Source organism: Arachis ipaensis, chromosome B5 (genome assembly GCF_059453495.1).
Source record: "Arachis ipaensis isolate K30076 ecotype BB chromosome B5, ASM5945349v1, whole genome shotgun sequence".
Classification (NCBI taxonomy): Eukaryota; Viridiplantae; Streptophyta; class Magnoliopsida; order Fabales; family Fabaceae; genus Arachis; species Arachis ipaensis.
In genome coordinates this window covers 19,423,035-19,448,940 of record NC_142440.1, presented here as the reverse complement: position 1 = coordinate 19,448,940, position 25,906 = coordinate 19,423,035, and the positions used below count along the sequence as shown (strand labels likewise).

General features: G+C 35.9%; 1 protein-coding gene and 1 long non-coding RNA gene across 2 annotated transcripts; both read right to left on the bottom strand.

Moving 5' to 3' along the window:
* Positions 1-14,941: 14,941 nt before the first annotated feature.
* LOC148563524 (uncharacterized) lies at positions 14,942-16,206 on the bottom strand. Its single transcript, XR_015883675.1, has 2 exons — positions 15,900-16,206; positions 14,942-15,591 (listed from the first exon to the last, which is right to left on the bottom strand). It is a non-coding gene; the product is annotated as an uncharacterized LOC148563524 (long non-coding RNA).
* Positions 16,207-19,896: 3,690 nt separating this feature from the next.
* Positions 19,897-21,765, bottom strand: CDI (Nucleotide-diphospho-sugar transferases superfamily protein). Its single transcript, XM_016346797.3, has 2 exons — positions 21,308-21,765; positions 19,897-21,045 (listed from the first exon to the last, which is right to left on the bottom strand). Exon 2 carries the CDS (start codon positions 21,016-21,018, stop codon positions 20,248-20,250), a length of 771 nt encoding a protein of 256 aa, XP_016202283.1. The 5' UTR covers positions 21,019-21,045; positions 21,308-21,765; the 3' UTR covers positions 19,897-20,247.
* Between the last annotated feature and the right edge of the window lie 4,141 nt (positions 21,766-25,906).

Sequence of the window (25,906 nt, the reverse complement as noted above, 5' to 3'; positions counted from 1 at the left end):
TGAACACCCAAAGACAACTAACTACCAATGTTTTCCACAAATCCCCCCCCCACACACACACTTGATTAACACACACACACTCAAACCCAAGCTAATCAAAGATACAATTTATGGACATAAATGGTTTTTCACTTAGGACAAAAGATGTGCTTAATATTAGAACAAAAAGGAAATTAAAAGGCTCAAAAATGATTACAAAAGATAGATGTAAGAGTTGGCCATATGCGTTAAGTGAGTTCAATTAAAAAAAATAGCCTCAATCATACTAAATGTATTCAAAACACCAAATATAGGACATAAAGATTCAAGCAATTCTAAGATCACAATCATAAAAGGAGTTTATCACACAAGAACAAAATTTATGGTTGAAAAATGTGCAACCATACAATTAAGGCTCAAATCTCACTAAGTGTTTTATTCAAGCTCTTTCTATGTTCTATAAGAAGATACTTCAAGCAAGGTCAACGCAAGTTTTCAAATCTAATCAATGAAACTCCCTAAAAGGAATTTCTTGAAAATTCTTTGTTGTTTTACCAAACTTATTTCCTATACTAGGCAACATGCAAATATTTACTAATATAAAACTATAAGTAAACTATGATATATACAAGTAAACTAAGCAAAATGCAATGAAATACCAACAAATATTCACAAAATAACATAACTACTAAAAACTAGAATTTAATGCAAAGTGTTGAGAAAAAAAATTTACGCCCCGAAATTGCGGATCCTCCCCCACACTTAAATGTTGCACGGTCCTCCGTACATGCACTCAATCTGGGGGTGAAGAGATATGAGGCTCCACCTTCAGCTGGTGGGTACTGGGGCTTGGGATGCTGTAGAAAACAAATAAACAAGAATTGAGGAAAAGTAAGATGTGTGTGGTATGATAGAAGACAATTTGTGTATTCTAAATGCGCATGGTTTAGAACACAACACATTGGTCAGTTAAAAACAGAAACCACACAATCAACAAAAAAAGCATGTATTCCTTAATTAAGTGGCCTAGGTTACAAGTGAAGAAAAACAAGAGATAGGACACAAACAAACCTAGATAGCCACAACTAAAGTGAATTGAATATATAAGTGGTGCACGGAATTGTGATCACACTTTTCACAACTCCGGTACAACTAACCAGCAAGTGCACTGGGTCGTCCAAGTAATAAAACCTTACGCGAGTAAGGGTCAATCCCACGGAGATTGCCGGCTTGAAGCAAGCTATGGTCATCCTGTAAATCTTAGTCAGACGGATTCAATTGGTTATGAGTTTTGATAATCGAAAGATAAATAAAACGTAAATTAAAATAAAGATACTTATGTAATTCATTGGTGAGAATTTCAGATAAGCGTTTGGAGATGCTTTGTTACTTCTGAACCTCTGTTTTTCTATTGTCTTCATCCAATCATGCGTGCTCCCTTCCATGGCAAGCTGTATGTTGGTGGATCACCGTTGTCAATGGTGACCATCCGTCCTCTCAGTGAAAATGGTCCAGGCACGACTTCTGTACGGCTAATCAACTGTCAGATCTCTCGTCTCGGATGAAGAATACCAGGCACAGCTACCACACGGCTAATCATCTGTCGGTTCTCACTTGTGTCGGAATAGGATCTCTCTATCCTTTTGCACACTGTCACTGCGTCCAACATTCGTGAGTTTGAAGCTCGTTTGTTCTAGCCTTTACCATGAAGGTTCTGATCTCTGTGAGTTCGACTGCTCTGTTGTCAGGAGATGCAAGTCAAAGTCACGAACTAGAGGCCTAAGAGATTATACACCAGCTGTCGTCCAATGACTACGTTGAACATCATATAGACCGCTTGTGGTTGTCAGGAACGCGGATCTTGGCTAAGCGAGTAATGAAGATAGTGGGTGATTGTCACGGGTCACCCCTTCATTCTGACTTAACTGAATTAAGAATGAGAGTATATCTTGGATAAGAGACATGCGTGAATTGAAAGAGAAACAATAGTACTTTCATTAATTTATGAAGAACAGAAGAGCTCCGCACCTTAATCTATGAGGTGTAGAAACTCCACCGTAGAAAATACATAAGAGAAAAATGTCTTGGCATGGCCGTGTGGCCAGCCTCCCAATGTGAAAAATGGCATAAGATACGAATATAATAGTAAAAAGTGTTATTTATACTAAACTAGTTACTAAGGATTACAGAAAATAAGTATCTAAGTGCAGATAGTGCAGAAATCCACTTTTGGGGCCCACTTGGTGTGTGCTTGGGCTGAGCATTGAGATTTATACGTGCATAGGCCTTTTCTAGAGTTAAACGCTAGTTTGGATGCCAGTTTGGGCGTTTAACTCCAGTTCTGGTGCCAGTTTCGGCGTTTTACGCCAAAAAGGTCTCTAACTGGCGTTGAACGTCAGTTTGGGCCATCAAATCTCGGGCAAAGTATAAACTATTATACATTGCTGGAAAGCCTAAGATGTTAGCTTTCCAGCCCAATTGAGAACATGCCAATTGGACTTCTATAGCTCTAGAAAAACGCGTTTGAGTGCAGGGAGGTCAGAATCCAGCAGCATCTGCAGTCCTTTCTCAGCCTCTGAATAAGATTTTTGCTCCGATCCCTCAATTTCATCCAAAAAATACCTGAAATTACAGAAAAACACACAAACTCATAGTAAAGTCCAAAAATGTATTTTTTGCATAAAAACTAATAAAAATATAATAAAAAGTAACTAAAACATACTAAAAACTACCTAAAAACAATACCAAAAAACGTATAAATTATCCGCTCATCATAACACCAAACTTAAATTGTTGCTTGTCCCCAAGCAACCAAAAACAAAATAAGATAAAAAGAAGAGAAAATACAATAAACTTCAAAAATATCAATGAAGATTAGTTTTAATTAGATGAACGGGACTAGTAGCTTTTTGCCTCTGAATAGTTTTGGCATCTCTCTATCCATTGGAGTTCAGAATTGTTGGCCTCCTTAGGAACTCAGAAATACCGATAATGTTATTGATTTTCCTAGTTAAGTTCTTTTTTATTCTTGAACACAGCTACTTTATGAGTCTTGGCGGTGACCCTTAGCATTTTGTTTTCCAGTATTACCACCGGATACATAAATGCCACGGACATATAACTGGGTGAACCTTTTCAGATTGTGACTCAGCTTTGCTAGAGTCCCCAGTTAGAGGTGCCCAGAGTTCTTAAGCACACTCTTTTGCTTTGGATCACGACTTTTACCACTCAGTCCCAAACTTTTCACTTGGACCTTCATGACACAAGCACATGGTTAGGGACAGCTTGATTTAGCCGCTTAGGCCAGGATTTTATTCCTTTGAGCCCTCCTATCTATTGATGCTCAAAGCCTTGGATCCAATTTACCCCTGCCTTTTAGTTTAAAGATTTATTGGCTTTTTGCTCTTGCCTTTTGGTTTAAAGAGCTATTGGCTTTTTCTGCTTGCTTTTTCTTTTTCTCTCTCTTTTTTTTTGCAAGCTTTTTTTTCACTGCTTTTTCTTGCTTCAAGAATCAATTTTATGATTTTTCATATTACTGATAACATGTCTCTTTTTTCATTATTCTTTCAAGAGCCAACTTTTCTTAATTCCAACTTCAAACATGCACTGTTTATGCATACATTCAGAAAACAGAAAGTATTTTCACTACATCAAAATAATTAAACTAATTTCAAGATAAAATTTGAAATTCATATACTTTTTGTTCTTTTTCAAATAAAAGCATTTTTTCATTTAAAAGAGGTGAGTGATTCATGGAATTATTCATAGCTTTAAGACATAGACACTAGACACTAATGATCATGTAATAAAGACACAAACATAGACAAAACATAAAGCATAGAAACAAAAAACAGAAAAATAAGAACAAGAAAATTAAAGAACGGGTCCACCTTAGTGACGGCGGCTAGTTCTTCCTCTTGAAGATCCTATGGAGTGCTTGAGCTCCTCAATATCTCTTCCTTGCCTTTGTTGCTCTTCCCTCATGGCTCTTTTTGGTCCTCTCTAATTTCATGGAGGATAATGGAGTGCTCTTGGTGCTCCATCCTTAGTTGCTCCATGTTGAAACTCAAATCTCCTAAAGAGGTGTTGAGTTGCTCCCAATAGCTTTGTGGAGGAAAGTGTATCCCTTGAGGCATCTCAGGAGTTTCTTGATGAGGAATTTCCTCATGCATGCTCTTGTTGAGGTCCATGAGCGGGCTCTCTTGTTTGCTCCATCCTCTTTTTAGTGATGGCCTTGTCCTCTTCAATGAGGATATCTTCCTCTATGACAATTCCGGCTGAATTGCATAGGTGACAAATGAGATGAGGAAAGGCTAACCTTGCTAAAGTGGAGGGCTTGTCAGCCACCTTGTATAGTTCTAGAGGTATAATCTCATGAACTTCCACTTTCTCTCCAATAATGATACTATGGATCATGATAGCCTGATCCACAGTTACTTCGGACCAGTTGTTAGTAGGAATGATAGAGAGTTGGATGAACTCCAATCATCCTCTAGCCACGGGTTTGAGGTCATGCCTTCTCAATTGAACTGGCTTGCTTTTTGAGTCTCTCTTCCATTATACTCCTTTCACACAAATGTCTGTGAGGACTTGGTCCAACCTTTGATCAAAGTTGACCCTTCTAGTGAAAGGATAAGGATCTCCTTGCATCATTGGCAAGTTGAATGCCAACCTCACGATTTCCGGACTGAAATCCAAGTATTTCCCTCGAACCATTGTGAGCCAATTCTTTGGGTTCGGGTTCATACTTTGATTATGGTTCTTAGTGATCCATGCATTAGCATAGAACTCTTGAACCATTAAGATTTCGACTTGTTGGATGGGGTTGGTGAGAGCTTCCCAACCTCTTCTCCGAACCTCACGTCGGATCTCCGGATATTCACTCTTTTTGAGCATGAAGGGGACCTCGGGGATCACCCTTTTCTTGGCCACAACTTTATAGAAGTGGTTTTGATGGACCTTTGAGATGAATCTCTTCATCTCCCATGACTTGGAGGTGGAAGCAACTGCCTTCCCTTTCCTCTTTCTAGAGATTTCTCCGGCCTTAGGTGCCATTAATGGTTATGAAAAAACAAAAAGCAGAGCTTTTTCCCACACCAAACTTAAAAAATTTGCTCGTCCTCGAGCAAAAGAAGAAAGAAAGGAGGAGAAGAAGAAGAAATGGAGGAGATAGAAGGGTGTTTTGAATTCGGCCAAAGGGGGGGTTTAAGTGTTTATGATGTGTAAAATTGAAGGTGGTAAGGAGGGGTATTTATAGGGTAAAAGAGAGAAGGAATTCGTGTAAGAAGGGTTGGGTTTGGGAGGAAAATGTTTTGAATTTGAATGGTGAGGTAAGTGGGGTTTTATGATGGGTTTTTGAGGAAGAGTGTTATGGAAAGGTGTGAAGAGGAGAGAGAGTGAGTTGGGGTAGGTGAGGATTCTGTGGGGTCCACAGATCCTGAGGTGTCAAGGAATTTTGGTCCCTGCACCTTTCTGGCGTTTAAACGCCCCTGGACAGCCCTTTCTATCATTTAAACGCGAGTCTGCTGCCTTTCCTGGCGTTGAACGCCAGGCTGATGCCCCTTTCTGGCGTTTAACGCCAGCCAGACACCCTATTCTGGCGTTAAACACCGGTCTGTTTGCCAATTCTGGCATTTAAACGCCCAGAATACTGCTAGACTGGGCGTTAAACGCCTATTCTGCTATCCTTACTGGCGTTTAAACGCCAGTAAGCCTGTCCTCCAGGGTGTGCTATTTTTTATTCCGCTTTAATTCTGTAGCTATTTTTATGACTCCACATGATCATCAACCTAAAGAAAATATAAACTAACAGTGGAAAATGAAATGAAAAAGTAATTAACATAGATAAATAAGATTGGGTTGCCTCCCAATAAGCACTTCTTTAATGTCAATAGCTTGACAGTAAGCTCTTACAGAGCTTCACAGATACTCAGAGCATGATTGTGGCCTCCCAACACCAAACTTAGAGTTTGAATGTGGGGGCTCTGCTTGACTCTGTATGGAGAGAATTGGATGAAGCTTTTCATACTTCTTCTCCATGTTTACAAAAGAAGATCTTTGAGCCTTAAACACAAGGTAGTCCTCATTCAATTGAAGGACTAACTCTCCTCTGTCCACATCAATCACAGCCCTTGCTGTGGCTAGGAAGGGTCTTCCAAGGATGATTTATTCATCCTCATCCTTCCCAGTGTCTAGGATTATGAAGTCAGCAGGGATGTAAGGGCCTTCAACCTTCACTAAGACATCCTCTACAGGTTCATAAGCCTGTTTCATTGATTTGTCTGCCATCTCTAGTGAGATTCTTGCAGCTTGTACCTCAAAAATCCCTAGTTTCTCCATTACAGAGAGTGACATGAGGTTTATACCTGACCTCAAGTCACACAGAGCCTTCTCAAAGGTCATGGTGCCTATGGTACAAGGTATTAAAAACCTTCCGGGATCCGGTTTCTTCTGAGGTAATTTCTGCTGAACCAAGGCATTCAGTTTATTGATGAGCAATGGAGGTTCATCCTCCCAAATATCATTACCAAATAACTTGGCATTCAGCTTCATGATTGCTCCTAGATACCGAGCAACTTACTCTTCAACAATATCTTCATCCTCTTCAGAGGAAGAATACTTATCAGAGCTCATGAATGGCAACAGTAAGTTCAGTAGAATCTCTATGGTCTCTGTATGAGCCTCAGATTCTTTTGGTTCCTCATTAGGGAACTCCTTAGTGGTTAGTGGACGTCCATTGAGGTCTTTCTCACTGTAAATCACTGCCTCTTCCTCCTCTATAGGTTCAGTCACTTTGGATATATTGGTGGCCTTGCACTCTCTCTTTGGATTCTCTTCTGTATTGCTTGGGAGAGTACTATGAGGGATTTCAGTAACTCTTTTACTCAGTTGACCCACTTGTGCCTCCAAATTTCTGATGGAGGATCTTGTTTCAATCATGAAACTGAGAGTGATCTTAGATAAATCAGAGACTATGGTTGCTAAGTCAGAGAGGCTCTGCTTAAAATTCTCTATCTGTTGCTGAGAATATGATGGAAAAGGCTTGCTATTGTCAAACCTATTTCTCCCACCATTATTATTATTATTATTATTATTATTATTATTATTATTATTATTATTATTATTATTATTATTATTATTATTATTATTATTATTATTATTATTATTATTATTATTATTATTATTATTATTATTATTATTATTATTATTATTATTATTATTATTATTATTATTATTATTATTATTATTATTATTATTATTATTATTATTATTATTATTATTATTATTATTATTATTATTATTATTATTATTATTATTATTATTATTATTATTATTATTATTATTATTATTATTATTATTATTATTATTATTATTATTATTATTATTATTATTATTATTATTATTATTATTATTATTATTATTATTATTATTATTATTATTATTATTATTATTATTATTATTATTATTATTATTATTATTATTATTATTATTATTATTATTATTATTATTATTATTATTATTATTATTATTATTATTATTATTATTATTATTATTATTATTATTATTATTATTATTATTATTATTATTATTATTATTATTATTATTATTATTATTATTATTATTATTATTATTATTATTATTATTATTATTATTATTATTATTATTATTATTATTATTATTATTATTATTATTATTATTATTATTATTATTATTATTATTATTATTATTATTATTATTATTATTATTATTATTATTATTATTATTATTATTATTATTATTATTATTATTATTATTATTATTATTATTATTATTATTATTATTATTATTATTATTATTATTATTATTATTATTATTATTATTATTATTATTATTATTATTATTATTATTATTATTATTATTATTATTATTATTATTATTATTATTATTATTATTATTATTATTATTATTATTATTATTATTATTATTATTATTATTATTCTTGTTGAGGCTTCTGTTGATCATTCCATGAGAAATTTGGATGATTTCTCCATGAAGGATTATAGGTGTTTCCATGGGATTCTCCCATGTAATTCACCTCTTCCATTGCAGGATTCTCAAGGTCATAAGCTTCTCCTTCAGAGGAAGCTTCTTTAGTACTGCCGAATGTAGCTTGTATTCCAGTCAGATTTTGAGAAATCATATTGACTTGCTGAGTCAATATTTTATTCTGATCCAATATGGCATTCAGAGTATCAATCTCAAGAACTCCTTTCTTCTGAGTCATCCCATTATTCACAGGATTTCTTTCAGAAGTATATATGAACTTGTTATTTGCAACCATTTCAATGAGTTTCTGGGCTTCTACAGGTGTTTTCTTTATATGAAGAGATCCATCAGCAGAGTGGTCCAATGACATCTTGGACAATTCAGACAGACCATCATAGAATATACCTAAGATGCTCCATTCTGAAAGCATGTCAGAAGGACACCTTCTGATCAATTACTTTTATCTTTTCCAAGCTTCATAGAGGGACTCACCTTCCTTCTGCCTGAAGGTTTGAACTTCTACTCTAAGCTTGCTCATCTTTTGAGGTGGAAATAATTTAGCAAAGAAAGCATTGACCAACTTTTTCCAAGAGTTCAGACTTTCTCTAGGTTGTGAGTCCAACCATATCCTAGCTCTATCTCTTACAGCAAAGGAAAAAAGTATAAGTCTGTAGACCTTGGGATCAACCCCATTGGTCTTAACAATGTTACAGATTTGCAAGAATTCAGCTAAGAACTGATGGGGATCTTCCAATGAAAGTCTATGAAACTTGCAATTCTGCTGCATTAGAGAAACTAATTGAGGCTTTAAGCTTAAAGTTGTTTGCTCCAATTGCAGGAATTGAGATTCTTCTTCCATAGAAGTTGAAAGTTGGTGCAGTAAAGTCACCAAGCATCTTTCTTGCATCTCCACCATTATTCTCAGGTTTGGCTGCCATGTCTGCCTCTTTTTTTGAAATTTGCTGTAAGATCCTCTCCGGAGTGTTGTGCTTTAGCTTCTCTTAGCTTTCTCTTCAGAGTCCTTTCAGGTTCAGGATCAGCTTCAACAAGAATATCTTTATCCTTGTTCCTGCTCATATGAAAAAGAAGAGAACAAAGAGAAAAGAAGAACCCTCTATGTCACAGTATAGAGATTCTTTTATGTGTCAGAGAAAAAGAAGAATAGAAGAATGAGGTAGAGAGAATAAGAAGAATTTGAACACAAAGAGAGGGAGAGGGTTCGAATTATTAGATGAGTAGAAGATAAATGTTAGTAAATAAATAAAATAAATAGAAAGAGATGAGAGAGGGAGTATTCGAATTTTAAGAAGAGGGAAAAGAAAAATATTTTTATTTTTATTTCATTAATTAAGTTAGTTTCGAAAATTTGAAAAAAAAATACAAGAAAATTAAACACTAAAACAATTAGTTAATTAAAAAGATTTTTGAAAAAGTGGTTAGTGATTTTCGAAAATTAGAAGTGAAAAAGTAGTTAGGTGGTTTTGAAAAAGATAAAAAATAGTAAACTTTTTAAAATTAAAACAAACAAGTCAAGTAGTTAGTTAAAAAAGATTTGAAAATAAATTTTGAAAAGATAAGAAGTTAGAAAAAGATTTTGAAATTAAAATTTTAAAAGGATATGATTGAAATTATTTTGAAAAAGAATTGAAAAAGAAATTAAAAAGATTTTATTTTTAAAATTAAAGTTGATGACTTGACTAACAAGAAACTAAAAGATATGATTCTAAAATTTAAAGATTGAACCTTTCTTAACAAGAAAGTAACAACTTGAAATTTTTGAATCAAAACATTAATTGTTAGCAAGGATTTTCGAAAATATGAAATAAAATTAAGAAAAAGATTTTGAAAAATTAGTTTTAAAATTTTCGAAAACATTAAAAGAAAAATGAAAAAGATTTTGAAAATTTTTAAAAATGAAATTCAAAAATCATAAAAAAAATGAAAAAGAATTGATTTTAAAAAAGATTTGAAAAGATAAAGTTTTTAATTAAAATTCTTGACTTGACTAACAAGAAACAACTAAATTTTAAAAATTTTTGACCAAGTCAACTCAAAATTTCGAAAATTATGAGAAGAATAAGGAAAAGATATATTTTTTTTTACTTTTGAATTTTCAATGAGGAGAGAGAAAAATAACAAAATGAAACAAAACATAAAAATTTAAGATCAAAATAAATAATGCATGCAAGAACACTTTGAATGTCAAGATGAACACCAAGAACACTTTGAAGATCATGATGAACATCAAGAACATATTTTTGAAAATTTTTAAGAAAAGAAAGACATGCAAGACACCAAACTTAAGAACTTTTGTACTAGGGACACTAACAATTTGAAAATGCATATGAAAAACAAGAAAAGACACAAAACAAGAAAATGTAAAGATCAAACAAAGAAAATCATCAAGAACAACTTGAAGATCATGAAGAACATAATGCATGAATTTTTGAAAATTTAAAAAAAATTAAATTAAAAAAATGCAGTTGACATCAAACTTAAAATTTGACACAAGACTTAAATAAGAAACACAAAATTTTTTTGGTTTTTATGATTTTATTAAAATTTTTGTATTTTTTCGAAATTATTTTGGAAAAATAAAATAAAGAAATTCAAAATTTTTAATAAGAATTTCAGGATTCACGCAATGTTAGTCTACAGCTTCGATCCAAAAGAATTAGACATGGCCAAATGGCCAGCCAAGCTTTAGCACAGAATTATAAATGAGAATCCTAAGGCTCCTCTAATAGCTGCAATGATAAGTGAAAGATTTGGTCCAAAAGAATTAGACATGGCTTAATAGCTAGCCAAGCTTTAACATATCATCATGGAGCTCTAAGGTGGAATTCATTCTTAAAATTTTTGAAGAACATTTTTTTCAAAAACTTTTTTTTTGAAATATTTTTAAAAACTTTTTGAAAAGAAAATAAAGGTTGAAACAAGAAAGAAGGTTCCTAATCTAAGCAACAAGATGAACCATCAGTTGTCCAAACTCAAACAATCCCTGGCAACAACGCCAAAAACTTGGTGCACGGAATTGTGATCACACTTTTCACAACCCCGGTACAACTAACCAGCAAGTGCACTGGGACGTCCAAGTAATAAAACCTTACGCGAGTAAGGGTCGATCCCACGGAGATTGCCGGCTTGAAGCAAGCTATGGTCATCTTGTAAATCTTGTCAGGCGGATTCAATTGGTTATGAGTTTTGATAATTGAAAGATAAATAAAACGGAAATTAAAATAAAGTTACTTATGTAATTCATTGGTGGAAATTTTAGATAAGCATTTTGAGATGCTTTGTTGCTTCTGAACCTCTGCTTTCCTATTGTCTTCATCCAATCATGCGTGCTCCCTTCCATGGCAAGCTGTAAGTTGGTGGATCACCGTTGTCAATGGCTACCATCCGTCCTCTCAGTGAAAATGGTCCAGGCACGGCTTCTGTACGACTAATCATCTGTCGAATCTCTCGTCTCGGATGAAGAATACCAGGCACAACTAAAACACGGCTAATCATCTGTCGGTTCTCACTTGTGTCGGAATAGGATCTCTCTGTCCTTTTGCACACTATCACTGCGCCTAACATTCGTGAGTTTGAAGCTCGTTTGTTCTAGCCTTTACCACGAAGGTTCTGATCTCTGTGAGTTCAACTGCTCTGTTGTCAGGAGATGCAAGTCAAAGTCACGAACCAGAGGTCTAAGAGATTATACACCAGCTGTCGTCCAATGACTACGTTGAACATCATATAGACCGCTTGTGGTTGTTAGGCACGCGGATCTTGGCTAAGCGAGTAATGAAGATAGTGGGTGATTGTCACGGGTCACCCCTTCATTCTGACTTAACTGAATTAAGAACGAGAGTATATCTTGGAGAAGAGACATGCGTGAATTGAAAGAGAAACAATAGTACTTTCATTAATTCATGAAGAACAGCAGAGCTCCGCACCTTAATCTATGAGGTGTAGAAACTCCACCGTAGAAAATACATAAGAGAAAAATGTCTTGGCATGGCCGTGTGGCCAGCCTCCCAATGTGAAAAATGGCATAAGATACGAATATAATAGTAAAAAGTGCTATTTATATTAAACTAGTTACTAAGGATTACAGAAAATAAGTATCTAAGTGCAGATAGTGCAAAAATCTACTTCCGGGGCTCACTTGGTGTGTGCTTGGGCTGAGCATTGAGCTTTACACGTGCATAGGCCTTTTCTAGAGTTAAACGCTAGCTTGGATGCCAGTTTGGGCGTTTAACTCCAGTTCTGGTGCCAGTTCCGGCATTTTACGCCAAAAAACGGTCTCTGGCTGGCGTTGAACTCCAGTTTGGACCATCAAATCTCAGGCAAAGTATGAACTATTATACATTGTTGGAAAGCCCAAGATGTTAGCTTTCCAGCCCAATTGAGAACGCACCAATTGGACTTCTATAGCTCCAAAAAAATGCATTTGAGTGCAGGGAGGTCATAATCTAGCAGCATCTGCAGTCCTTTCTCAGCCTCTGAATCAGATTTTCTCTCCGATCCCTCAATTTCAGCCAGAAAATACCTGAAATTACAGAAAAATACACAAACTCATAGTAAAGTCCAGAAATATGATTTTTGCATAAAAACTAATAAAAATATAATAAAAAGTAACTAAAACATACTAAAAACTACCTAAAAACAATACCAAAAAGCGTATAAATTATCCGCTTATCACAACACCAAACTTAAATTGTTGCTTGTCCCCAAGCAACCAAAAATAAAATAAGATAATGCAACCAATCAAATGAATCAAACTCACAATTCATTTAGGCAACCAAACAAAGACTTAATGTTCAGTGCACATATTCATCATAATGAAGCCAAGATTCAAGCAAGAAGCAACCCAATCAACATCGATCAAACACTTGCAAATTATTGAATTAACAAACAACTAAACTAAAACTAATATAGTTACTAAAATAGAAATGAAATGCAAACAAAACAAAGTTGAGCAAGTAGAGAAGATGTCAAAAGCAAGAGAAGAGAGGGGTGGAAGGAAGAAGAAGAGAAGAGAAAAGAAAAGAAGAGAAGAAGTAGAGAGAAGAGAAGAAAAAAAGTGTAGTAGTGAGAAAACAGGGGTGTGCGTACGCATAGAGGGTCATGCGCACGCACAAAGGGTCATGCGTACGCGTATGGGACGCGTGCGCTTGGTGCGGCGAAAAAAAGGGACTTGACGCGTATGCGTGAGAGACGCGTCCGCGTAGAAAAGAGAAAATGGAAGGTGACGCGTATGCGTCGATGGCAGACTGAAAAGGGTTGTGCGTTCGCACTATGTGTGCAAACGTCGCGAACAGAGCCCTTGTTTTGAGGTGTGCGTGGGCACAAGCTTGTGCCCACGCACAGGAAGGCGAATTTTTTTTTTGTGTGAAGGATCATCTATGCGTGCGCACACAGGTCCGTGCGCACTCACAGAGGCGAAAAAGGGGTATGGGTGCATGCGCACAGGCTGTGCTAGCACTGCGAATAGGGGGCAATACCATGAGTGTGCGTGCGCACAGGTTGGTGTGCACGCACAGAGTGCTGAAAATAGACGTTTTGTGCACTCGCACAAGTATGTGCGTACGCACAGGTGTCCTGTTTTTTCAAAAAAAAATTCTTCAAAATCTAATATTTTATGCCTTAACTCAACAAAAGCTCAACCCCAAACATTCAAAACTTCACCAAATCATGATCCATACACAAATTAACCTATCTAAACTCAAAATTAAACTAATCCTAAGCTAACCAAGACAAGCAAGCATGCAATAAACCAAAACTATAAACAAGGAAAGGGTAAGAACAATGTTACCATGGTGGGGTGTCTCCCACCTAAACACTTCTGTTTAGAGTCCTTAATTTGGACTTATGGAGAGCTCTAATAGAAACTTGTGCTTATATTCATCTTGGAGCTTCCAACAATGCTTGAATCTCCAAAACTCCCAATTGATTGTACCAAACTTGGATGGAGTGTCCAACAAACTATGAGCTCCCAACAAGAAAAACATAAAGCAAACAAGAAAAACAAATTCACAATATCAACATATTCACAATAGCAACAAAAAAAGCAATATATTCACATATCAACATATTCACAATAATCGAAAAAGCAACATATGTACAATCAACTAAAAATAAGCTATTCACACTATTCACAATATGAACAATAGCCAATAACACAAAACTATTGCAACTCTCCGGCAACGGCGCCAAAAATTTAACAAAAGGAATTTATTGTTGATCTAGATTTTCACAAAATAGAATCTCTTCGTTGCTAGTATAGTCTAAATCAACAATTAACTCCCAATCAAATTTTAATTCAAAGATGTCACAATCCAAAGCAAATATAAACCGAGAGTATTTAACTTCCGGGTCGTCTTCCCTAGGAGTTGCAATGAAATGTACATATTATTGGCTATAGGAAATTTTGAGATTTTTAATTATAAGAGGCAAGAAATATAAATGACAATAAAATAAAGATGCATGCAAGAAATTAAATGAAAGCAAGTAAAGAAATAAAAAGGGAATTAAATACTAAAAATAGCTCTTGGTAGGAATTGGAGAACTAAGGATTCCTATCCTAGTTATGGACCACAAACATGGTAATTGTGTGGAATTAATCCCAATTAGTCAATCCTACAACGAGAATTTGTCAAAAGGGCATAATTGATCCCAATGCACAAGTCCTTACCAACGCTATTAATGGAAGGATTAGTGTTAGTGAAATCAAATCAATTAACAATCTTCACACAATGTGGAATGGACATCCACAACTCAATTTCACCCAATTTCTCAACCAAGAGTGTGAAAAACTAGGTAAAAATTCAACCAAACATTTTGTCAAACACTTAGTGGGCATGAAAAGAAAGCATGATAAAATGACAAGAAATAATAAATGCTACAACTATTAAGCAAGAAAAGCAAAAATAGCAACTCAATTAAGCAATAAAGGACATGAAACATAAATTGCATTAAATATAAATTAAAATAACAAGAGTGCTCATAAATATAAAAAGTAGGGAAAATGAGAAATTGACAAGATAACATAAGGAAATTAAGACAATAAAATAAAGAAAGGTAGAAGAAATTAGATGAAAACAAGAATTAAAAGTAGAAATTACAAGGAAATTAAACTAAGAAACTCTAATTCTAGAGAGAAGGAGGAGCTTCTCTCTCTAGAAAACAACCTACATAATGCTAAACTAACCCTAATTTCTCCCCCTCCCCCTCCTTCACATGGAATGAGGCCTCCTTTGATATAGCAAGAATTAGCTTTAGAGAGTCCCAAAATTGGGCTCTAGAGGCTCAGAAATCGCCCCCAACAATTTGCATTAAGTGAGTCACGTGCTGAGACTTGTGCGTACGTACACATGCTGATTTTCCTCCTATGCGTATGCACAGCGAAGCTGTGCATGAGCACACTTGCTGATTTTTATTCTGTGCGTGGGTACAGATGCTGATTTTGACCCTTGTGCATGGGCACAGAAGATGTGCGTGGGCACAGGCTGAAATGCTTCTTTCCTTTGATTTCTTCATGTTTTCTCTCAATTCCATGCTTTTCTTCCACTCTTATCAAGTCATTCTAACCTATTACACCTGAAATCACTCATCAAAACCATCAAGACATCCAATAGAATGAAAGTGGGATAAAATTGATTAAATTAAGCCCAAAATAACATGTTTTCACAATTAAGCTTAATTTACGGAGAAAACATAAAAATATGCTATTTAGATGAATAAATGTAAATTTATGTGATGAAATCCACTCAAATAAAACCAAAATATATGTTAAATATGGATTCATCAGTAAACCTTCTCCCACCAGCCCCACAATAATTTCAAAGTAATAATATTTATGGATAACAAAACGATAGAGGGATGAGGTTCAAAGACCAAAATCAGACCTGCATGAAGTCATTCGCTCCTGAGTTAGGTATTCCAGACGCAATGTTGTCGTCATCCTCCATGGCCGAGTCAAAGGGTCTCTCCAGTGGAGTTCCGTCAATTTTACTTTTCTATTTCACACCGGAACCCAAGGGGAGCGCACGGGAGAGACTAAGGAAATTTTTTGTATTAACATGGCTATCAAAGATGGCGTTAGATGATTTAGAGGCTTCGAAACTCATCCTCTCACTCTGTTGGAACCTTTTTCATATATTCATGAACCTCACACTCCATATCATCTCTACTTTGAAGAATAATGGCACCATGCTCAGGTTGGAGAACATGTGGGGGCAGCCATGGGGCCTTTCTTCTTTTCAGTATCCTTCGATTGGGCTTTTTTAGGGCCTTATCAGACTTCCTTGGCCCATTTTGATAGGGATGACTCTTATGAGCTTTTTGTGGATTTTTTCCAGCACCAAGCTTGAGAACCCTCACTTGGGTCTTCCTACTTGGTCCATCTTTGTTTTGCACTGAGGCCCATTCCGGCCCAGATTGTATGGTATCATTTTGCATCACCTCTTCATGTGGAGCATTCTCAATATCATCATCACTCTCATCTTCATAAAGGATATTGTATCTTGATCTTTCCTCTAGGATTTGATTGCTCGTGACCTTCACACCCTCCTTTTCCAGTTTAGCATCTTTTCCAAAATAAGTGGCTCTATTCTGGATAATATATTTGTCAAGTTTCTTCCTATTATATCGCTTAACCATCATCCAACGACTAAATGTCGGGGGTTGATAAAGAAATAAAAGGATAAACAAGACAAGAATTGAAATTGAATAAAACAAAGATAAATTATAATTGAAATAGAAACAAAATGATAGATTGAAATTGAGTACAAAGAGAATCACTCTACTTCTACCCAATTTCTTGATGCAACAAGAAAGGGACCTAACTTGTCAACGCCATAGTTTGGGAATTGATTCGAAGGGACTCCTCAACCTTCTACCCAATTCCCTGATGTAACAAGAGAGGGACTCTTCAACCTCAATTGTCCACACCATGGTTTCATCACGAAATCAAAAAGGGATTTTAAAACCTCTAAAAATTCTATATTCCGACTACAATAGCTAAGGAGGTATTTATAACCTCTTATTAGGTTAAAACAAAGAAAAAACCTAAAACCCATAACATAAGGTCTAATCTAATAATTAAATAAACAAAATAAAAATACATTAAATAAGATATTTTAAAAATATAAACTAAAATATCTTCTAAATAACTCTTAAACTCTCCATATCACCAATATTTGAAACCCATATCAGGGGTCTTGATTGCTTCGTGATTCACGCGAAGGATTAGAAATTTTATGATTCCCTTCATTATTATCATTAACTACAGGGTATCCACACCTTCCAGTTCACTGTCACCCCCAACCGCCACCATCTCTTGGCCGTCATCTTCCACCTGGTTTCCCTCATTGCACAATTAAAGCATATGAAGTGCAGGCCTTTATATTCCACTTTAAGAGCATTATCCAACATTGAGATTCTTGGAACAAGCTTCTTTGAAAGATCAATCTCCATACAAATTTTAACAAATTTTTCACGAGAGTGAATAGACGTAGTTTTATCAATTTTTAGCATGGTTCCAATATCTGAGCCAACTCTTCACATAAATGTTTGATTATAGAGCTTAATAGGTGGGTTAGGAAGACGAATCCACGTAGCAATCTTCTTGACCTTATCTGGTGACTAAAGGAAGAAAGGATGTCATCTTTAAACAATCAAATAATGTCCGACCACCATCCAAGGTCCTCCCATGAGTGCATGAGCATAGTCCTCTTTATTGAAAAAATGAACCAAAAAATAGTCCGATCCATATCAATAACATGAATACTACCTTTCTTAACCCAATCTCTATGAAGGCATTGTTCCATGAAGCCAAGATGAACATGTTTCCCCATAACTTTCACTATGAGGGCTGTGTACCCGGCTTGCACCATTCGTCTAATTTCTCCTTCGAGATTTTAATCTCTGGACAGGGGTCAAACGGCTTGTTTTCACTCTCTTTTTCACCATCATCTTGATAACAATGGTCCTTTGGGTTTGGTTCATCCTCATAAATATCCTGATGAGATAAATTATCTTCCTCTAAAATGGACTCGGGCACCACAAGGAGAGAGTCCTTGTAAGAGATCTTAGCATTCGTAGGAGAATTCTCAAGAACCACGTTAGCAATGTCAATGTCCTCACTGGGCTGATTGAGATCCATCTCTTCTCAGGTTTTTACTTTTTTTTTGTGCTTCTAAGAACTAAGTCTTCTTCTTGAGGTGAAACCATAGCAGAGCTATCACTAGACATGGATCACGAGTCAGAAGAGAATTGCTTTAGTGCCTATGTATTTATATATTAGTAGTTATAATGCGTGTAATAATGCTTTAAATCAATTAATGGTAGGAATGTATTTGAATATATTATTAGGAGAAATATAATATTCTAATTTATTGCTACTTATACTAAATATAAATTATACTACAATCATACATAATTATTTGTTATTAAATTAGAAAATTAAATTATTAATTATTAATTAATAATGTTTTAAATTAATCTTAAAAGTAATTAAATGCATAGACTCACCTTAAAGATAAATATGTTAATCTCATGATTATTTTGAGATTTTATTTTGTGAAGTATTAGGTATGATTTTATTTTGATGGTCTTTTTTTTCTCTACTTTCGTATGGGTATTTTGAGAACATACAACTATTACAAAAAGAAATTAAATATTTTTAAAATTTATTTTATACAAAATTTCAAATAGAATAACTTCTCAATAGGGTACAAATAATAAAAGAAAATATGATAGAATAATTATTGAATAGAACATATATTAGTTGAATTGTTATAATTAGGATAAAGTTTTGTAACACATATAAGACATTAAAGGTACCATTAATATATTACTATTATTATTGTTATTATGAATTTTTTATTTTATATCATTGTTTGATATTTGCATAAATAACAAAAAATATACAATTATTTTATATAAATTAATATATGCATGATTAATTTCGTTTAAAAACATTTCAAACATAAATATAAGAAAATAAATATTTTTCGTATATCACACGGGTATATACACTAGTTAAAATTTAAGGAAAAATTTTTAAATAAAACTCAAATTCGTGACGAATTAATCTTTAATTTGTCGAATTAAGAGATATATAAGAAAAAAAAGAAAAAAAAAAAAAAACTTGTAGTCTCTTAACTCAAAAAGTTACAGTACCGTGTGATATCAATAACATGCTTTTGCTTTACTTCTATACCTCACTTTGTCCACGTGATCATTGCTGTAAATAATAGTGATGTGATCCTTTATAGATAAAGTTAGTCAATAGTACACAATTTGTTAGCAATAGATAACACACCCAATTGAACCATCATCCAAACTTGGTACTATGTTAATAGAATGGAATTGAATTGAATCCATCTCTTTCCCAGGTCAGGCATCAAAACAAGGCCAATGAGTTGATACCAATCAAGATTCGGAATATTATTTAATGGGTAGTTTGATAGAATGATAGTTCATGAGCTTATATATACTATTCCTTGCATGATTCATGCGATCTGTTAGATAAGGGTAACTTAATTAGTACAGGTACATTTCACAATTTGGATTCCATTGAATTGAACTAGACAGTGAATTAGACTTAAACGGACGCGACTTAAATTACTTAAAATTTAGTAATCTCCAGATATAAGTTATTGAAAACAATGAGCTGCAATATAGTTGAAGAAAATTATTACAAAATCAGTTGTTTCCAGTTTCCACACTTTTTTGAGTGTGTGTGGCCGTGTGGGGGACTACTCTCAGTCTCTTAGATGTGAGTCTTATTGCCTGACATCATCATTAAAAAAAGAAACAATCAACTATACAATTGACAGTAATAGTTAGAAGAATTAGGAATTTCTAAACAATTAACAGCAAATCAAACTGGAACAATAGTACGACTAATAATAGTGAAGGCTTCATTAAAATACTCATTACATAGTGAATCAGTAGTGATACTTATATCTCTAAAAGAGCCATCAAAGGTCATCATCATCAAACAAATAAAAAATTGAAATACCCCATGAAAAGCATTTACTCTGAAATGCCAACTTAAATGTAATGTAATACAATAAAGAATACTTAACTACAAGACAACATATTATGGACTAGCAGTGGTTATACTCCTACTCTCTTAAGATTTTTGCATAAAGGAATTTGACATAAAAGAATAATACACAAGCGACAACTGAATCTTAACAAATGACATATGCATTCTATTATACCATCAGCAAGGTTCAACCAAATCTAATTGGTATTCTCTTTCTTGGCTTCCTTGAGGTACTCTTCCATTTCATTCAGCCATAGATCAGCAAATTCACAATGCTTCCATGCTTCAAACCATGGCCCTCCACGAGTGTAATGGATTGCCTTTGGCTTAGTGGTTGCATCATTCTCAACAACCTTGTTATGCCCTTCAAGAAAGTTCCAAACAAATGGGATTGAACCAATTTCATCATCCTCAAGCCACTGAAACCTGTGAAGGTAAGCACCAGTCTGTGAATTAACAGTTTCAGGAGTTAGAACACTGTTCTTGGGATGGCCACAATTGTATAACACCATTGAAGACCAATTCTTCCTTGGATACACAGTTTGCACTGCCCCATCCATCTTTGTGGTCTCTTTTGGAGCATAATCATGCTGAACACACATGATGGCATACTTATCCTGAATCAAGTCCCTTAATTCCTTAATATCTGTTAAGTAGAGGAAATCACAATCCACAAACATGGCCCAACCTTGATAATTGGCCAAACAAGGAGTCAAGAATCTTGAAAAGGAGAACTCTGTGCTCTCAAATTGGCCTCTCTCACGCCAATACAAGCCACTCTTTCTCAGATCTGATTGCTTAATTGGGATGATCTCAACGGGGATTGAAGACCTTTTCAAGATTGAGTGGCGGCATACCTGATAGGCAATGTCTTCTTTTGGATCATACCCTACAAAGATCTTGAAGGGCTTCTCCTTCTCATCAGAAGCACCATTTGCTGGGTGAATCTTGCCATTACTCAAACTCATGTCTCACCAAATGATCAATGGATTTCCCTGTCCACACCGCAACACAATTTAATCACAATCAAAACATCAAACACATGGGCTGCACAGAAGAACAGAGAACAAAAACAAATCCAAAATCCAACATTTTTTAAAACCCAATTGCTATAATAATGTCAAGTAAGCTAGTCAATTACCCAGCATTCCCTCATATCATTACAAATCCTTATTTAAAAAAATATCCAAACTTGAATGCAGCATGAGAAAAAGGGAAATCAAATCAAATCCGAAATGAAATGGAAAGAGAGAGTACCAGGAGGTAGCAGACAAGTGTTGTTGGACTCGGATGGAGAAATGGGTCTTGAGGAATCGGTTGTTTGAATGGGAAGAGAGTCAAAGATCGAGCGTTAGAGCGAGGATTAAGCAGGGACGCACATGAACACCGACAGGGTTGGGGTGCTAATATATAGAGAAAGGAAGAACGAGAGGAAAAGAAGGGAGCAAGATTCCAACTTGATAAGAGAAAGAGACGCAATTTTGTGCGTTGGATTGAGATGACGCGTGTTGATGCCAGAGCTGCATAACACGTTAATTAGTGATTACTGTGGAATTAGATTCACCCAATTCAGCGATCCCAAATCCACTGATTTGCCGCCACCTCTGTTCTTTCTTTTGCTTCCTAAGTTAGCAACCTAAATCTAGGGATTCAAATCAATGGATTACATTATTTGTGTAATTTCTTTTCTTCACCTGCATTGCTAGTAATTTGTTGAGTAAATATCTATAGTCGTACTTGAGATTCACGCAAATAACCAATATAATCTTTAAGATTTCGACTTTTTTATTGTAGTCCTTTAGATAGAGCTTCGAGAACTTAAAGTGGTTCCTGAGCATATTTTTGGTGATGAGTCATCACCGGAGCGCTAACATGGACTCGGTTTATCACGCTGGGCTAATTTCTAATTTGTACCCACGTTGGTCCCTCCTATTATATGTAACCCTAAATCCCCAAATTTTCATACACTTCATCTCTTTTTGTTCATCTCTTCTTCTTCTTTTTCATACACTTCTTCCTGTTCATACACTTCTATCTGGGCCGCTACTTATGTCGATAATGGGTGGTGGTAGCACTGCAGGTGGAAGCTCTATTCGTTCCCCATCTAGCTAGAACTGGACGAGAATGCAAATAAAGAGTAGAAGATTGGATCCCGCCAGAATGGTGCGGCTGTGGCTGCCGGCCGGTTCTCAGATGGTCTGGCACATATTTGAATCCGAACAAACCATTTTATGGCTGTCCCAATTATAATGTGGGTTAGAATAATTACTTGTGTTGTTATGATTGTCCTCCCCTCACTGTTCTTCTGTTGTTCCTCTCTGAATTTTGATCGCTTCTTGGTTACAGACAAGTGGGAAGAGATGGTACGGGCTTTTTGTGTGGATAGATTCTGTGAATGAGGAACAGGTTGATAAGTCAGAATCTTGTGGTGATGATTATGAAGTGAAGATGAACTTTGATTGGAGGCTTCAGAGGTTGGAGGAGGATGTCTGTATCCAAAAAGTGATTACCCAGTTGTTAGTGTTAGCTGTGTTTGTATTGATAGTGTTGTTGGTGATCCTGTATTGTAAATGATGAATGAGTTGGTGGTTTAGGGTTCCCTGTTAGCAACAGATATAAAAAAACTGCTTGTTGATGGAATGAAAATGCTGTTAACTATGAAACTATTGTTATTTATGTTTGTGCATGAAATGAACCGTAATCAGTAAAGGCCGAATAAGGCAAGAAAAGTGATTGGTAAACCACAAAGCATAGTGTATTAAGATAAATTCCATTGTTTATCAAAAAACAACAAAAGACAAAGACAAAAGGCAGCCAAGGAACATGAATACTGCTATCTGTAGTTTCATCAAAAGAAAGGCATCTCAAAAAGGCCTTTGGATCACAATTCACCATCTAGTCATTGTACGATGGAAAAGACTAATTACACAAAACAGAAACTCCTAAGTAGATTTATCTAAAGTCTTCAGTTCTTCTTTTTTGGTGGCTTAAATCCTGGCGTTGGGATGAACTTCATCAAGTTAGCAAACTTTGTAGCTATTGCTGAAGATGCACCCTGCAAGGGGTTCACTGTTGGTGAGGTTGGCGGCAGAGAGGATCTTCTTCTTGGTGACAGCTTCGAAGGTCTTTTCAGTCCAGGATCCTATAAGAGAAAAAGTTGACATTAAGTATAATTGATCAACGGAAATAATAAAAGCCTAAATATGTAAAATTTTAGTTACCTTTTTGACTCCTCTTGCTCAGAAGCAATAGGCTAAGTTATCTCGATCTCCACGGGATTTCTTTCCACATCTGCTTGGCCACAATCGTCTTGGGGCTGCTCAACATGCTGCTCAGGCGCAAGATGTCCTTCATCCTTTTTCTTCTTCTCAGCCACCTCGGCGGCAGCATCATCATCCCTCTTCTTTTTGCAGCCTCTCTTCGTATGCTCCTTTTCACCATAGAAACTGCATGTAAAGGTCCCCAGCTATCTTTTAGGTGCACACCGTCTCCAGTGTTGCCCAACAATTTTGGGTCAACTTTAGGCTTCTTAGTTCCAAAACCACTCTTCTCATCCACATCCATCCTCCTCTTCATCTTTAATTTTCCAGGTTTTGTCTTGATTTTAGGGGCATGTGGCCTGTTACAGTCCTCTGCTTGCTCCCATAGTGGTTGCCCCGGAATTGGATTAATGTGGTAGTTATAAGTTTCCTTGTATGATTCCATGGTCAACCATCTGTGACAGAAGTCCTCTGACTGCTTATTCACACGAGAGAGGGTAGCACAAGCGTGCACACACAGAATACCTGCAAGTGCCAAACAGTGACATGAACCATGATAATTGTTATGGTTGAAGTAACTACTATGCATAAAGACAATTGTTATACACAAGCAACTTATCCGTTAGCATCCAAAATTGGCAGGTGCACAATCTTTTTCCTATGTCCACAACATGGTTAGTTGGATGTCCATGCATCTCAAATTTTTCGTATTCGTTATCCCCAGTCCAAATAGGCTTCCAATGCTTGGATTCTTTCCTAACCTTTTCCAGCCTGCTCTTTATAACCGGTGTTAGCTTCCCAGTGTGATTTTTCAGTTTTACCTTATTCTTCGCTATGGTGTGCATAACAAACATCCTTATTTCCTCCAGCAATGTTATGATGGGTTTGACTCATGCATCCTTGATCTTAGAATTGAACACCTCGCGCGTGTTGTTACAGATGCTATCCAACTTTGGTTTATGACTGAATAAGCTTCTGGTCCAAACATCCATCGGCCACTTCTCTAAATATGCCCAAGCATCCTCATTTAACCTTTTGATCTTGTCCATTCCATCCCTAAATTCTTGGTAAGTTGTTGCCCTTGCACATTTCCACAAAAGTCCCCGTAGCTGTAAGTCCTTCCAATTCTTATTGAAATTTTTTCATAAATGCCAGACGCAAAAACGGTGATGCATGTCAGGCATCACCTCTTTCACTGCTGATATCAATCCCTGTCAGATTCATGAAATATTATTGGTGCACGAAATTGTGATCTCAGGCAACGGCGCCAAAAACTCTGTACGCACGTCTTAATAAATCGTTTTTCATTCACAACTTCGATACAACTAACCAGCAAGTGCACTGGGTCGTCCAAGTAATAAACCTTACGTGAGTAAGGGTCGATCCCACGGAGATTATTGTTATGAAGCAAGCTATGGTCACCTTGTAAATCTCAGTCAGACGGATATAAAATAGTTATGGAGTTTTCGAAAATATATAATAATTAAACATAAAATAAAGATAGAAATACTTATGTATATCATTGGTGAGAATTTCAGATAAAGGTATAGAGATGCATTCGTCCATCTAAACTTCTGCTTTCTTGCTGTCTTCATCCAATCAGTCCTACTCCTTTCCATGGCTGGCTTTATGTAAGGACATCACCATTGTCAATGGCTACTTTTAATCCTCTCTGGAAAATGGTCCGATGCGCTGTCACTGCATGGCTAATCGTCTGGAGGCATCACCGTGGTCAATGGCTGCATCCTATCCTCTTGTGAAAATGGTCCAAATGCTCTGTCACAGCACGGCTAATCATCTGAGGTTCTCGATCATACTGGAATAGGATTCACCCTCCTTTTGCGTCTGTCACTACGCCCAGCACTCGCGAGTTTGAAGTTCATCACAGTCATTCAATCCCAGAATCCTACTCGGAATACCACAGACAAGGTTTAGACTTTTCGGATTCTCATGATTGCCGCCATCAATCTAGCTTATACCACGAAGATTCTGATTAAGAAATCCAAGAGATACTCATTCAATCTAAGGTGGAACGGAAGTGGTTGTCAAGCACGCGTTTGTGGGGGAATGATGATGATTGTCACGTTCATCACATTCAGGTTGAAGTGCGAATGAGTATCTTAGAAGCGGAATAAGTTGAATTGAATAGAAAAACAGTAGTACTTTGCATTAATCTTTGAGGAACAGCAGAGCTCCACACCTTAATCTATGGAATGCAGAAACTCTACCGTTGAAAATACATAAGTGAAAGGTTCAGGCATGGCCGAATGGCCAGCCCCCATGATCTAAGAACCAGACGTCCCAAGATGTCTAATACAATAGTAAAAAGTCCTATTTATAATAAACTAGCTACTAGGGTTTACAGAAGTAAGTAATTGATGCATAAATCCACTTCCGGGGCCCATTTGGTGTGTGCTTGGGCTGAGCTTGAATGTTACACGTGCAGAGGCTCTTTCTGGAGTTAAATGCCAGGTTGTAACGTATTTCTGGCGTTCAATTCTGGTTTGTGACATGTTTCTGGCGTTTAACTTCAGACAGCAGCGTAGAACTGGCGTTCAATGTCCTTTTACGTCGTCTAAACTCGGCCAAAGTATAA